The sequence below is a fragment of the Syngnathus acus genome, chromosome 4 (assembly GCF_901709675.1).
Source record: "Syngnathus acus chromosome 4, fSynAcu1.2, whole genome shotgun sequence".
NCBI lineage: Eukaryota > Metazoa > Chordata > Actinopteri > Syngnathiformes > Syngnathidae > Syngnathus > Syngnathus acus.
In genome coordinates, this window is record NC_051090.1 from 4958236 (window position 1) to 4973455 (window position 15220).

General features: G+C 43.3%; 1 protein-coding gene across 1 annotated transcript; it reads left to right on the top strand.

Annotated features, from left to right (window-relative positions):
* Window positions 1-1415: 1415 nt before the first annotated feature.
* On the top strand, window positions 1416-10326 carry atp8b3 (ATPase phospholipid transporting 8B3). Its single transcript, XM_037250082.1, has 28 exons — window positions 1416-1432; window positions 1672-1734; window positions 2076-2167; window positions 2252-2365; window positions 2771-2869; window positions 3268-3329; window positions 3840-3912; window positions 4074-4144; window positions 4263-4354; window positions 4428-4586; window positions 5115-5203; window positions 5300-5493; window positions 5562-5770; window positions 6106-6137; window positions 6219-6375; window positions 6442-6630; window positions 6726-6838; window positions 7046-7213; window positions 7302-7413; window positions 7479-7554; window positions 7633-7756; window positions 8076-8262; window positions 8337-8560; window positions 8647-8730; window positions 9170-9394; window positions 9507-9645; window positions 9721-9851; window positions 9978-10326. Exons 2-28 carry the CDS (start codon window positions 1716-1718, stop codon window positions 10077-10079), a joined length of 3336 nt encoding a protein of 1111 aa, XP_037105977.1. The 5' UTR covers window positions 1416-1432; window positions 1672-1715; the 3' UTR covers window positions 10080-10326.
* Window positions 10327-15220: the final 4894 nt, after the last annotated feature.

Below are 15220 nucleotides of genomic sequence, written 5' to 3' on the forward strand. Positions count from 1 at the left end.
TGAACTCATTATTTCTTATCGCAGAATCAATATTTGTATGCAAACACGAAGATCAAGAATCCAGTGTTTGATCAACAAAAATTTAATTTGAATGGGATCATTAATGTACACACTTGATGTAGAGGGACTTCACCTGAAGGCATATATCTCTCCATCTATGGAGCTTTGAGCTTTCCATTAACTTCAAACCACATTATGTTGCTCTGCTGCCCTCTGCTGGTTTAGATTGTACTGGTTTGGTACAATTTCCATATTACAAATGATTGCATTTTCTTCAGTCTTTTGTTGAAATCATGATGTAAATATTTGAAACAATTGTCATTGGAAATTGTACTGCTGTTTTGTATGGTGGTGTTTTTTACATTTATTGAAAAAAAGTGTTCATAAAGCATGCGATATGATGTCTTATTCACTGAACCATTTTTATTGCAGTTATTATTATTATTTTTTAATTTACTACACCTGCAACACTGTGATGATTTGTTTTCGTTTTTAAAATGGTCTTGGTCCAGTTTTAATAAGTCCAACTGTACAAAAAACGTCATTAGATTGATTCACCCAATGAGGAGATTGGGCCTTTGTTTATTTGTTGGGGAAAAAACTGTATAAAATAAATGACATTTTGTGAGCAGACCAGACAAAACATTTTCACATTTGTGTCTTTTTTTCAATTAAGGAAGACACATCAACTTGTCCTTACTGTCAGAATCTTTCGACTGTCACAAAAAATAAAATAGGGGACCGAAAGTAAACCTGTTTGGCTGGATTTACACTATGCAGCCCTGTTGGCCAGAAACATAATGCTCTGTTTGCACTTTTTTTTTTCTTTTTTTTTTTTTTTTTCCCTAACCACCAGCCTGCTGTGTACACACATAAATATGAGGACGCACACAAATTCACGGATGTGTCAGGTTTACTTTGGCAGAATCGAGACAACAAACCACAAATGGTGGCAACGGCCTATTGTTCTGACCTTACATCATTGTGACGTCACTACTGCACTCTCAGGTAATGTTCAATGTCTATTAAATCCACCAGAGGGCACCAAGCACACACGGGAGACATCTGAGACCATTTTATTCTAATTTTCAATCCCACAATATTGGCTTCGTGCTTTGTAGATGTAAAGAAAAATGCAAATGAAGTGAAAAATAGAACAAACAAAAACGACGTGTTGACAGTAAAACGACGTGATGTTATTTTCAACCTTCCATAAAAAACAGTTTAGTATTTTGTGGTAGGTGATGGTAGGTGACTTTCCTGAGCCCTTGCCCCTCCCTTTTGTTTTTCTCCCAGGTAGGGACATTCAATGCGATGCAGTAGGAGACACCTGGGATTGAGATAGGCGTGGACGTGTTACATCACGAGCGGAAAGAAAGAAGGGACGGGTGAGGCAAAAAAAAAAACATAATATCCCCTCCACACTGAGCAGGTAAATGTTATATTCTATCTTCTGTGTTTGTTGAAGTATTTTTTTTTCCCCAAGCAGAATGTGAGATGAGTGTAACTTAGTTGACCTGTGCCTTGGGCCAACCTTGGGGCACTTTTGCTTTTCGAGTGTGCTGTAATTTACAAACCGGTCAGCGTGAAGTAGTAGCATGTCGGCATGGTAACACGGTGTAATGAGTCACAAGATAACTGAGTCAAAAGGTGTCTTTTATCTCCTCGCAGTACGTTCTGTGCACTTCCAGAAACAGTTTGTCGTCCTCTTCATCATGGACAAGGACAGCACAGGTATGTCCTCTTTGAGCTCATCATCAAGTAGAATCCACAGCGAGCTTTTAGGACAGGGTTTTTATAATTCAGGTGATTTTTAATTTTTTTTTTTAAATTAGCTAAAGAAAATGGAATTATATAACATTATATATTATATGATATATATTATATTATTATAGAATCATTATTTATTGACATTTTGGAGGCTTTTGCCCTGTGGTGTGTGCTCCTCAAGCAGAAAATATTTGAACAATTGCGCAACTTTATATGCTGGATATTTGTTTTCAATTTATTTTGCAAACCCCCAAGTCACAGACCTGAGTTTGAAAATGTTAACACGTGTTGATGTTTTGTCACAGGTCTCACATGGCAGGTGAGGGCCAACCAACGTTGCTACCACAAGAAGCAGCAGAAGAAATCCTTCCTAGGCTTTCGTTGGGGTCGGTGCTCGGTGAGTGGCGTCTCACTCCTCCAATGTGTGTTAAGATCAAAATGAGGATTTATCTAAATTTTGATTTACTATCCTTGTTGCCAGGACAACAAGATTTGCAGTCATAAGTACACGTTCTTCACCTTCATCCCGCTGACACTGTTTGAGCAGTTCCAGCGTGCTGCTAATCTCTACTTCCTTTTCATGATAGCATTGCAGGTTGGTTATTTGTGCTCCTCCGACCTGTCGCCTTCTCATTGGTTGAGTTTTCATAAAGGGCAATTAAAGGATTGCTTTGGTGCCATGGCAACCCAAAATGTAAACGAGCAGCAAAATGTTTTGTCAGCCAAAAATCTGTAACCCCCTCAAAAAACCAATTTGATTGTAGTTTACTGAGTGACCTATAGTAGTAGTGAAAGTCTTCTTTGTTCGGTATCTGAATTATACTGCCCCTAGTGGCCAAATTGAAATTGCGATGCTAATAATTCTTCATCCTTTCTCCGACACACTTTTCTTCACATTCTATTTAATGATGTTATCAAAGTGTATGTTTGTTTATTAAATGACACATCACGACATTTTCATTTGTTTCATCCTCTGGTCGTTTTCTTGCGTGCTTCCCAGTGCGTCCCCATCATCGCGTCACTCCAGTGGTACATCTCCATCATCCCGCTGCTCCTTGTTCTCTCGGTGAGAGGTGCCAAGGACCTCATCAATGACATGGTGAGACCGCCGTTCTCCCCATCGCCCCATTGACACGCTCTTAAGAGTCACCACAGGGGCCTCACAAACTCTCCTTCCCCATCCTCATTGACCTTTCCTCATTGACGAAAACCAGTCGTCTCGGTTGCATTAATTCCCCGCCGCGATATCATTAAAGCTTTTCCCTTCTAAACGCCAGGGCGATGTTTTGCATGCGCGACTCTCTACTTAAGTGCTCGGCTGAGTTACGGCCGTTAACGGCTCACCGGCTGAAACGCTCGCTTGACCCCTCTCTATTGACTGATCATTTAGCACCGGGTGTAAATCTCCGGCCCGGTGTCACCGCTCGTAATGGAGTCTTTACTTTCTACCATCCCAGTGTTATACTTTGAGTACTTCACGTGCCGCCATGTTTCCAGGCGAGGAAACGCAGCGACTCGGAGGTCAACTCGCGACCGTGTGACGTGCTCATCTCCCAGAGGTGAGCGCAAAAAAAACGGGAGGGGGGGGGGTTGAGCCTCCCGGGAACACACGCTGCCAAACAGCCCTCTAATGAAGCTCTAATGAAGTGTAAATGAGCAAAAGCCCGGATGCTCCTCCCCGAGGTGCCTGGTAAAAAAAAAACAAGATCAAATGATCTCCCAGCATGGGCTTTTATTGTTATTTCATCATTTTAATGCAATTTAATTCAGGGAGGTGTTTGGTGGTTTAGGAGAAAGCTGTAAAGAATCGATAAACCATAAATGCTCATAGCAGCAGCAAATAAAAACTCAGATGCAGGTGTTATGGTGTTGAATAAATCTTAGGATGGGGGTGAATGCTGAGAGACAGGCATTAAACGTGAAATTAAAGACACAATTAGAAATTCAATATATTATTTAACACTTGCGTTGTGAGATTTCATCTGTTGTGGAAGTTTAAGATTTATATGAATGCTGATTTTTTTTTCTTTCTATTGTGATATGAGGTGAATGATTCACTTGTGTTTCAGCTTCAGTACAGAGCAGTGGAAGGATCTGTGCGTGGGAGATATCGTGCGCATCCACAAAGACCAAACCGTTCCCGTGAGCTGCTCAAATTTCAACTTGGAACATATTATTAATTATTTCATTATTTAATCACAAAGCTTCTAATTAATTGTATTTATTTTTCCCACGCAATTTTTTAAATTTATTTTATTCTATTTATTTTATTCTATTTTTATTTATTTTATTTCGATTCCCAGGCCGATATTGTGCTCCTATGCAGCTCCGAGCCACACAGTCTGTCCTATATAGAAACGGTTGACATTGACGGGTGAGACTTTACTTCACAATTTTTGATGTTTTGGGGTCAGAGGTCAGCTTCAGGCTTCCTCTGTGGTGCGTGAACAAAAAAGCTTCATGACGCCACGCATTATTTTGTACCCATCCAGCGAGACCAACTTGAAATGCCGACAGGCTCTCGCCGCCACGCACCACCAGTTGACGTCCGAACCCTCACAGCGTACGCTCGCTGACTTTGACGGTGAAACGCTCGATTTTCTCACAAACATATTTTCGGCACGATACTTATGACGAACGAGCAATTCATTTCCCAGGCGTGGTGTTCTGCGAGGAACCCGATGACGCCATGTACTCTTTCCGAGGACAGCTACACTGGAGAGGGGAACGCTTCCTGCTGGACATCCAACACCTTCTCCTCAGGGGCACCGTGTTACGAAATACTCTGACCGCCTACGGTTTGGTCGTATATACCGGTACGATTATATTCATTTGAAGAAATCATCAAGCCTCAAGTGATATCCAAAGTGTCCTTCAAAGGCAAATTAGATGACGTTGAATACATTATACAGCTAATTATGACTTTGAAATGTGGGTCAGCCAATGCCGTCTTTTAAGTGATCATTGATCGGATATTACTGGACCAGGCTGGAGGTGTTCACGGATATTTCCGCCGTGACCCTTTCAGTTCTAAGCGTCAAAATCCTCCATCGGTGGCTTTTCCGTCATTTGTCACATCACGTCTATCGATACAGCCCGATTGCGACCTCCGCTCAGATGTGTTCGGTCGAGCACCGGTGTGACTTTCACCACTCGGGGAGAAAAATGAGAGTGAGGCATTCTTCTTTGCAGCTATGAATTTTTTTTTTTTGGGAAGTCTTCCTCATCTTCCACACAATCGTTTCACCTCTGTATAGCAAGGTCACCCTGCTCAAGGGCACATCAGCTGCCCGACCTTACTGAAGCACGAATTGAACTCTCGCGCTCATGATTGTCCGACCCAGGTACCGACACGAAGATCCTGCGGAACTGCGGGAAACTGCGGGCGAAGAGAACTCGCTTGGAGAATAGTCTCAACAAAGCAGTGATTGGGGTGAGCGCTGCAGTATGGAATAAATCCGTCCTTATTAGACTTATTTGTTATCTATTATCCATTTAAAGATTGATCACATGACTAAACTGTCCACAGATCATGCTGTTTTTGCTGTCGGCCGTGCTTCTTCTGGCCGTTGGCTGTGGGGTGTTCGCAAGCCGGGTCATGACCCGTACAGAATTTCTCTCTGCTCTGATTATCAACGGTGACCCGGTCTACACAGGCTTCCTGGTCTACTGGAGCTACTTCATTCTGCTCAGCCCGGCCGTGCCCATCATGCTCTACGTCACGTTAGTTGAAACTTCTGCTCTGATGCTGGTGTGGATGTCATGATCCTGATAATTGTGTGTGTTTGCAGATTTGAGTTGATCCAGACATACCACAGCAAGTTTATTAATTGGGATTTGGAGATGTATTGGGCTCAGACAGACTCCCCAGCACAGGCTCAGTGCACTTCCCTATGTGAGGAGCTGGGTCAGGTGGAATACCTGCTGAGTGACAAAACTGGAACATTAACTCAAAATCGGTTGCTCTTCAGGCAGTGCTGCATAGCCGGCGAGATCTATGGTATAGTCACATTTTTTCCCTGTACTGATTATTATTTCTCAAATAGTCCACATACAGTAAAATCAAAGTATGAAAATTCTTCACCTTTTTTTTTTTTTTTTTTAAATAAGCCTGGAACGGATTAATGATATTTCAATTTATTTCAATTGGGAAAGATTATTTGACATACAGGAATTTTGTGCGAATGAATTGACCTTACAGCTCAAGGTGTCACTGTTTATATATTCATTTAAAAACTGTTTGCTGAAATCAAGTCGAGGATTTTTGGAGGAAATTTTGGTGGCCCTGAAGTTCATCATTTGTAGATCACATGGTTTTATTTTTTATTCCAAAAGGTGATTCATCAACAAGGGCAGAAGATGTGGAGGTACTGTATGATCACCTCTCAATGTTCTACAACGTATAGCATGATGATAATTGTGCTTCATACAATGTGTCCTACTTTGAGCCAATGGATCTCAGCTGGAATCCGTTCTCTTGTGGGGGGCTTTTCATGTGGGCTCCCACCCTGGTTGAGCGTCTCCGAGCGCAACCGTGTCCGACCGTCAAGGGATTCTTCACTGCACTCAGTGTGTGTCATACTGTCATGGTCCAGTGGAAAGAAGGTGGGACCTCAACTTAATTTTTTTTGTGTGTGTGGAATGTGCATTTTTTATCTCATTTCCTCTCAGATGCTCCAGTTTACCAAGCAACGTCTCCCGATGAGGAGACTCTCGTCGGCGCCGCCAGGGAACTGGGCTGGGTCTTCACGTCCAGAACACGAGACAGTATAGTCGTGTCCGAGATGGGTGTCACACGTCACTATAAGGTGTTGGCGTTGCTTGACTTCACCAGCCAGAGAAGACGGATGTCGATATTGGGTGAGGGAATCAATCTTTTCATGTCTCAAGCCTGCCTCGTTTCACTGTTATTTTTGTGGTGTTGCTCTCCATGGTTTGCTGGTTTTGTGATGCAGTACGAGAGCCGGAGGGGGCTTTAAAACTGTACTGTAAGGGAGCTGACATTGTGATACTGGAGAGGCTGCAGAGGCACTGTCCTCATCAGGAGAGCATTGAACAAGCCCTGGAGGTACCCACGCAACTTGACAACAACACAATAGCTAGACTTGTCTTCTCTGAGGGCCCCGCCCGAATGGAAATTTAACTTAACAGTCTTCTGCATGTGACCAGTGTCTTTATCTTTAGACTTGGTGAAGCAGCATGTGGCTAAAGGCAATTCTCTGAGTTCTGGGAGTCTATCATACTGATAGCTTTGAGTGTTTGTTTTTTTCCCTAGCTGTTTTCCCAGGCTTGTCTGAGGACCTTGTGCATTGCCGTTCGATCGGTTTCTGAGACGTCATGGGAGCGGTGGAGTCAAACTCTGACTCGGGCCGCTGCCATGCCGACCTTCGACCGCAACGCCCTGCTAGAGAAGGTTTATGATGAGATGGAGCAAGATCTCCTGGTGGGCTTGCTATGAAATATTTCAGTGTTTTTAATGCTGTTTAAATAATTAGTTTGTATGATATAAAGCCCAAATTTATCATCCTTAGCTTTTAGGGGTTACAGCCATCGAGGACCGACTCCAGGAAGGCGTCCCTGAGACCATTTCTCTCGTTAAACAGGCTGGGATTAAAGTATGGGTGCTTACAGGGGACAAAAAAGGTATGCCGAGTATGAAAAACGCTTTGCAGAACACCCTGCATTTCCACTTTGTTTCTACCCTCAAGAGACGGCAGTCAACATTGGATATGCATGTAAACTACTGGATCCTGACACGAGATTACTGGAGTGGCAGGAGTTGAGGTCAACCGCGATGAGAATAAAGATAAAAGTGGGAACATGAATTCATCGTATTACTGACTTTGTGTGTTTGACTCACAGACAGATCCTCCAATCGCCTGACCCTGGAGGCCATTTCCAGAAAATCAGAAAGACAGATCTGTGGGCTGTTGAAAAGGATAAAGCTGGAGTACAGACTGCTGTGGTCCTGACTGGTCCTGAGCTGGTAAACATGAATAATTCATCTCCATCTACACCACCACCATAAATAACACGACTAAAGCTTTCGTATATAGCAAATTTGAGCTAACAACACAAAAAAATCATCTAAAAAACTGCAAGTTGGGGCACTGTGTAATTTAAAAATCAGTTGACTGATGAAAGAGCCTTGTGGGACACCACGAGTGCATCTCTGTTTACAATGGCGACTATTTGAAAAAACTGTTGGAGGCCATAAATATAAAACATTCATTCACCAACAAAAAACAATCACCTCAAAATGCCGTACATTATCTTTGGACCACCTGAATTGTGTTTCTCTACAGACAGAGTTTGAGCAGAGACCAGAGTGGGGTGCCAAGTTCATGAGCTTAGCTCAACAGTGTCAGACGGTGTTGTGTTGCCGGGTAACACCTGGACAGAAGGCAGATATTGTCACTTTGGTCAGGAAGCACACAAGCTCCATCACGCTGTCCATCGGAGATGGCGCCAATGATGTAAACATGATCAAGAGTGAGTGAACGATCCAGAACAAGATTTTAGAGATTCTTTTACCAAGTCTTGAATCTTGTTTATGTCCATTTTAGCGGCTCATGTCGGCGTGGGACTGGCGGGAGTGGAGGGAGGTCAAGCCGTACAGAACGCGGACTTTTCACTGTCGCGTTTCAGATACCTGCAAAGGCTCCTGCTGGTCCACGGGCGCTGGTCCTATCGACGCATCTCCCTGTTCCTGCGCTACTTCCTGTTTAAGACCTGTAGCTTTGCCTTGGTGCACTTGTGGTTTGGGATCTTCAACGGCTACAGTGCTCAGGTAGGATGTTCAGTGAAATCAAAAGGAATGACTGAAGAAGCATTTTTGAGTGCTAATATAAAATAATTTATATTTCTGTCTTGCAGTCTATGTATGAGACGTGGTTCATTGCCTTGTATACAACCTTCTACACATCATCCCAGATTTTGTTCGTGGCCTTCTTTGAAAAGGTGAGAGCTAGACTTTGCGTTTGGGGCTAACTCCCTCCGATCCTCGTGCACCTGAAAATAAATTCAAGCCACTCCACCTTTACGATTTAAAAAAAAATCAAATTCTTGTCATTTCTCTTGGTGTTGAATGTACAAAGGTTATTTTGCTGGTTAATGATGCTGTTTTGGTAGCACATTGTTAGGTCAAAAAAGTTAAATCAACAGAGATTAGGAAGGTTAATTTGCAGCTAAACGGTGGATGGGTTATTTTAAATCAACTCCTGGTAGTACACTATTTGCATTTTGGATTAACCTTTTCGGCCTTTTCGATTTCAATTAACTGTGCTATGATGACTCTATGGTCATTTTTTTATTCCTACTTGCTAACACCAAAGTTGTTGTATTTTTGATGCTGTCATGTGACCACATACCGCAAAGTGATGTCTATGTTGCATTTTAGGACGTAAGTGCCGAGACCAGCCTAATGTGGCCCGAGTTGTACAAGTGTGGACAGAAGCAGGAGCTTTCCAAACCCCTGGTTTTGTTTACGTCGCTATTTTACGCCCTCTACACTTCGTTTGTTCTCTTCTTCATTCCGTGCGGAGTCTACTACAACACTACCGTCGACTACCAGACCATGGCGGTCACTGTGTCCATGGCAGCCGTATTTACTGCCACGATAGAGGTCAGGGTTGTTGTTTTTTTGGGAAAGTTAAATCGCACACAAATAATCGAACACCAGTATTGTCATTTTGCCCGACCTAATCTCAAACTGACATTGGTTGTCTTCCATCAAGATTGTGCTGGTGACCAGAAACTGGACAAAGTTCAACATAGGATCCGTGTGTCTTTCTTTGCTGCTCTACTTCATCTGCTCCCGAATCACACACAGCAAGTTTTTGTTCCAGAGAGCACCGGCTGATTATTTATTTTACGGTACCGTTTTAAAAAAAATTAATTTAAAAGGTGGAGAATTGCTTGAATATATATCATTTGTGGGTTTTTCTTCAGGTGCATCTGACGAGGCGTTTGCAGATCCAGTTGTGTGGCTCACAGCTCTGCTTACTGCCTTGACAGCTGTGTTGCCTTCAATGACCTCCCTGGCCCTTAGTGTCATCCGAACTGCCCACAACAATCACAAGGTGAGACTCATTTCAGTGTGAATGCTGGCATTGTAATCAAGAAAAAGCCAATCCATTCATTTTAAAAAATATATATGAAATGACTATTATATTTTCATGATGAGTCTTTACATGGATGTGCTGCAGGTACACATCATGTGCCATCAGCCAGTGGAACTGAGGTCACACACTCAAAGGACGTCTTCTTTTTGCCGTTCTTCATTTGCTGCCACTAAAGAAGCTAACTGAAGCACAGTTGTGGATTTTGGCCGTGAAGGAACAATACCGAGGTGGACCTCAGCCACATCATGAAGAAACTGAGAATTTCCCTTCTGGTAACATGGTAGAACAGTTTTAGATCATTTCCTGTCGAGCATACACTCGTATTTAATTTTTTTTAATTAACTGTAGCGTTTGTGTATAATGAATTGATATATATACACACATTATATACCTAATGATTAAAACTGTTGACAATTAAGCACAAAAATAATGACGTCAAGGCCCATGTTTTACAATTGTTTTATTTTCTTAATTTATTTCAAAACACGCAAATTTACCCATATTATCCTTTTTAAGATGTCGTTTTTCGGTAACAGTTATTTCCCTCTTCAAAGTCTCAACAAGAATGAAACTTTCAAAAAAAACAAACCCCCCCACCCACCCACCACCATACACACACTCACAAAAAAAATCCTTCACAGGCTCTCCGGCTTCTGCAGTGGGAGGCGGGGCAAAAGAGGCTCTCTGAACGTGGGCGTGTCCCTCGTGTACTTAATGCGTATGTGTGTGTGTGTGTGTGTGTGTGTGTGTGTGTGTGTGTGTGTGTGTGTGTGTGTGTATGTACGAGACGGAATGGTCCTCTTATAGTATATCACACGACCCGTAGAGCAGCGTGGAACATTGTCTTCTCAGTTTGCTCGCCCGATTGTCGTACCTCTGATTTCATCTTTGGTTTCAAAAGGCAGACGTTGCCTTCTGTGTGTGTGTCTGTCAGTGCAATACAAGCCACCATCTCCAGACCACATTGTAAACGTACGTACGCCATGTTTGCGTTGATTGTGTGTAGTGGCCCTTCCTTGGCCCTTTTGGGGGGGGTCGCAAAGACAGTCGAACATCGCGGGACTCCATTTTGTGTCAGTGGCAGTTTTGTGTGACATCAGTGCATGGCCCCCTCCCCATGCGGCCACTCTCTACGTTAACCCTGAGTGGCAAGGGGGTGCTCTGCTGCCCGTTGTGGTTGGATGGTAGGGGGAAATGTTAGGGGGTGGGGGGGGGCGTGAGGGTTCTACACTCTGACCCAGCAGCAACGATTAAGATTGGGTGGGGTCAGGTGATTGCATAGTTCTGTGTGCAAAAGCCACCAACCGTAGCTTTTTTTTTCCCATGTCATTTTTTTTTCCCCATCAGCAGGACGTAAGTGGTGGGTGATAAGATGTATGGTCTTTGCACCACAGCACGATGCTGTGAGTGTGGGAGGGGCGGATTCCCCCCCGCCCCCCCTTCTCTTATTTCTAGCATTTAGCTTAAATGATGGCATGTAGAGGGAAGATGTCACCGGGTGTTTGGCAGTCGGACACAAGCAGCACGTCGTGACTCAGAAAGCCTCTTTTCCCCGTGATTTTATTCAGTCCTTGCCCTCCCCCTTTTGTCCTCCCCCACTGGCCTGCCCCTCTCTCTCTACCTTTTTTTTCCTTTTGCTTTGAAACTGATTGTCTTCTACCATCACAAAGACACTTGGTTCTGATTGATTAACAGGTAACAGAAGAGGGAGAGCACAGTGTGACTGGGGGGCATCCTCGTCGGCGGGCCCCCCCTCCCCTCGTATCCCGTCGGCTGAGCGACCAATCCCGTAGAAGCGGAATGACATGCACGTGTTTGACAGTAAATGCCGAGGTCGCCGCGGCGACGGGATTGCTCGCCCGCCCGCCCGCCGTGGGTCGGCCGTCGCTTGTTTTTGGTCAAGAAGTGGTTTTGGCATGACAGATATCGCAACCCAGAGTTAAAAGAACATGAGAAACACTTGGTCGTCACAAAAATACACACTCGTACACCGATTGAAGAGAAGCACGCGGACAGACGTTGAGGTGAGCGCAAGGTCGGCTCGGGCCTGTGTGCGTCCCTCTGATTAACTCCAAGTGAACAGCCCTGTCTTTGGAAAAGCAAGACGCACATTTAGGCAGGACCCGAGCCGGACCAGCGCCAAAAGCTGAGGAATGAATGCTATTGATTGGGAGGAGAAGAGTTTGACCTCCCCCAGCGCACACTGCCCCCTACTGTCTGGAGTTATATACATCAAAGAAACATGGGGGGGAGCTCGGGGGGAAGAAGGGTTGCAACAACACATGCACACAACCAGGGACGGAAAGTCTAAAAACAAAGACCTCCTCCAATGCTAAAAACCCTAATCCTCCATTTTTTGTAATTTTTTTTTCTTTTCTTTTTTTTTCTTTTTTGTAGCTAACCAAAATATTCCCACCCGCTCCCATGTCGTTCCTTTTTTCCTCCTCCCACACAAAATCACAGGTCATTCCTGTTGGTTTCTATACAGTTATACAATATCCATGCACAAAAAGGAACAGAAAAAGCACACCTTTTTAATAAAAGGTGTCGGTCTTCGTTATTCGAAGAACATCAGGAGCATTTGAACACACCCGCAAAAGTAATTCCACCCTAACTTGAGAGGAAAGACAACAAGGGACAGAAGAAAGCTAACAATAGTAAAATATTTCCCTTTGGTTTATCGGTTCTGGTTTGCGATAGATCCTTTTCATGCGTATGGCAGACCACGTTTGCTTTGTCTTCCTGGACTGAGCTCATTATTTGCACTAAAAAAATAAAATAAGATAAATTAACGACCAGTTGACTTTGCAATTGTTTTAAATACAATCACTGGCGGAGCTAGGATTTTTTTCCCCCTTATGGGGCGGCCAGGGGGTTTGCAAAATATCAAAAAAAATTATAAATCCAAAAAATAATTCAGAAAAATCCGGAAAATGTCCAATGTAATTTCCAATGGGTAATGTAAAAAAAAAAAAGAAATTCCTGGAAAAATTGGAAAATACCCAGAAGTATATTATCTGGCCTGGCATCTGGGGGTTTCCAATTATATTTCATATACCCCCCCCTCTATTTCCACCAGTGGTTACAGTTGTAGTCTTTCAAAATAAAGGAGCATAGCATGCGTATTATTAAAATTTTAGAAAAATACTGAAAATTGTGGCGTGATGGATTTTCCAATTGTATTGATCTGTATTGCCAAGAAACATCGTTACAACAAAGAAATAGTCTACCAAACAAATTTCCTTCCTTTATGATTGAAGACGGAGGAAGCACAAGTGGTCTGACATCACGCAAAAAGGCTTCTGTAAATGCCCAATCTTGTTTCTTTTCATCGCAATGTTCTGCTTTGTAACAGGAAGTCAACATCTGTCTTGTCTTCTGTCTCTTTTGTGGCCCTTCACAGATTCCACACATTCACCGTGTCTTTTCCTTTTATGAAAAACAAGTACATGCCGTAGCAAAAACAGCAAACGTACGAGGAGAAAATGAGCAAAACAAATGTTCTTTTTTTTTTTTAACAGTATAAAGCTTCAAGTCACAAGTTTCAAAACTAACTATCATAGTGTCATAGTTTCATAATCATCGTTTATCATTAGCAGTATTATTTTCAGTTTTTAAATTACATAAAGTTTACATGAAAGGTTTTTGAGGTATTTCAGAATTAATTGTCAAACACACACCTACCGACTCTTAACGCTCGCCGAGGGGGGAAGGGGGGGGGGGGCAGGGATGGATGGACAAGGTTAAAGGGGGGGAGGTTGTTTTTGTGAGTCTTCCACACTTTTAACAGTGCAGCCTCTGTGCTTGCACGAGTGGAGTGAGATGATGAGCTAAGATAACACCAAGTACAAAAAAGCCCTCTGGGCGCCCGGCACCTCTTGCCTCTCTTTTTTTTTTTTTTTTTTGCCTCCCTCTGTCTCTGTTACACAAAAATATCTCTGATGCGAGAGAGGCAAAAACAAACAAAACAAAAAAACACTGACAAAAAAAAAAAAAAAAAAGGCGGTGGAGCACACCGGGCGGGCTGCGGGCTTAAAAACACAAAAGTGTGTGACAAATGAAGCTAACTGGACTGACGTAAATAGCGTATAGAGATTGTTTCATAGACTTTCTACATGATAAAGTGCTTGTATTGTAGTGTATCAAGATGGAAAGTCAATATGGGAGAAAATGCTGACACAGCTGGTGTCCCTCTCCCCCCCCTCCCCCTTTACTGTCCATCCAATTATGGGTGCATTGTTTAGGGGGGGTGGGGGGGTTGGCGTGCTACCCTCCTATGTGTGTGTGTTGTCTGTATTTGCGTGTCCAGTGCAGTCCCACCCGTGGTTGAAGGGAAAAGGCACTCAACTCTGTCCTGCAAAATGGCCGCCTCCTCCTTTGTGGCCAACTGCAGTCTGACTGCGCTGTGTGTTTTGTGTGTTTGGGTGCCCCCCCAGGCAGTTTGGGAACGGTAGGCTGCAGTATCTTTGGTATTAGTGGCGGTTTCACAAACCACTCAGCTTAGTGAGGTAGCCATCATTGGTTTTCTCACTACAAACATTTTTGTCAGCCGAAAACACTCGAGCTGATTCGTCGCTTATTAAACCCCCCCCTCCCATTTTTTTTTTTTGTACCACCCCCTTGTAGCTTGTCCTTTTTTTGTAGCGGCCTTAACTCACTGCTTACAGCAAGGTGAAGTTAAGTGTGTTCAACTCCCACGTACAAGCTCTGCACTACTCTGACTACATTGTTGGAAATGCTACACTTGCATCTTAAGACCGTACGCTGAAAAGTCTCGACCTTTAAAACACACGCACGCACGCGCACACACGCTCCCCCCCCCCTTCAAAGGTCATTTTTCTTTGTCCCTTCGTCAAGAAAGTTCTGACATAAAGATGCCAACACAAAAAAAGTAATTCCTCCTGTTTCCTTGTGTCTTCTCAGAGTCCATCTGAATGCCAAAATAAAACACAACAAATGTCATTCATTAGCAACATCACTCTTTGAGAAAGTCCTACTTTTTTTTGTTTTGTTTTGGATTTATCAACAAGGTGCCTTCCTTTATGCACAAAAAGAGCAGAATAGTAACAAGAACTAGAAACTTGGTACTAATTGAATACCCGCATCGTTGTAGAGAGAAAATGGTGAAGGGGAGGTAGAAAGCCAAACAATGACCGAGTTTCTGGACTATTTGCGACGGCTCGTGTGTATTGTCTTTTGAGGTTTGCCTTTCAATCCTAATTTTAAGAAGAAAGAAAAAAAAATATTGTTGATTGCTATGACGCACACGTATCTCTCGTCACCAGCGTGTGTGAGTCAACTACCGTGTTGTCTGATTGGAATTAAGG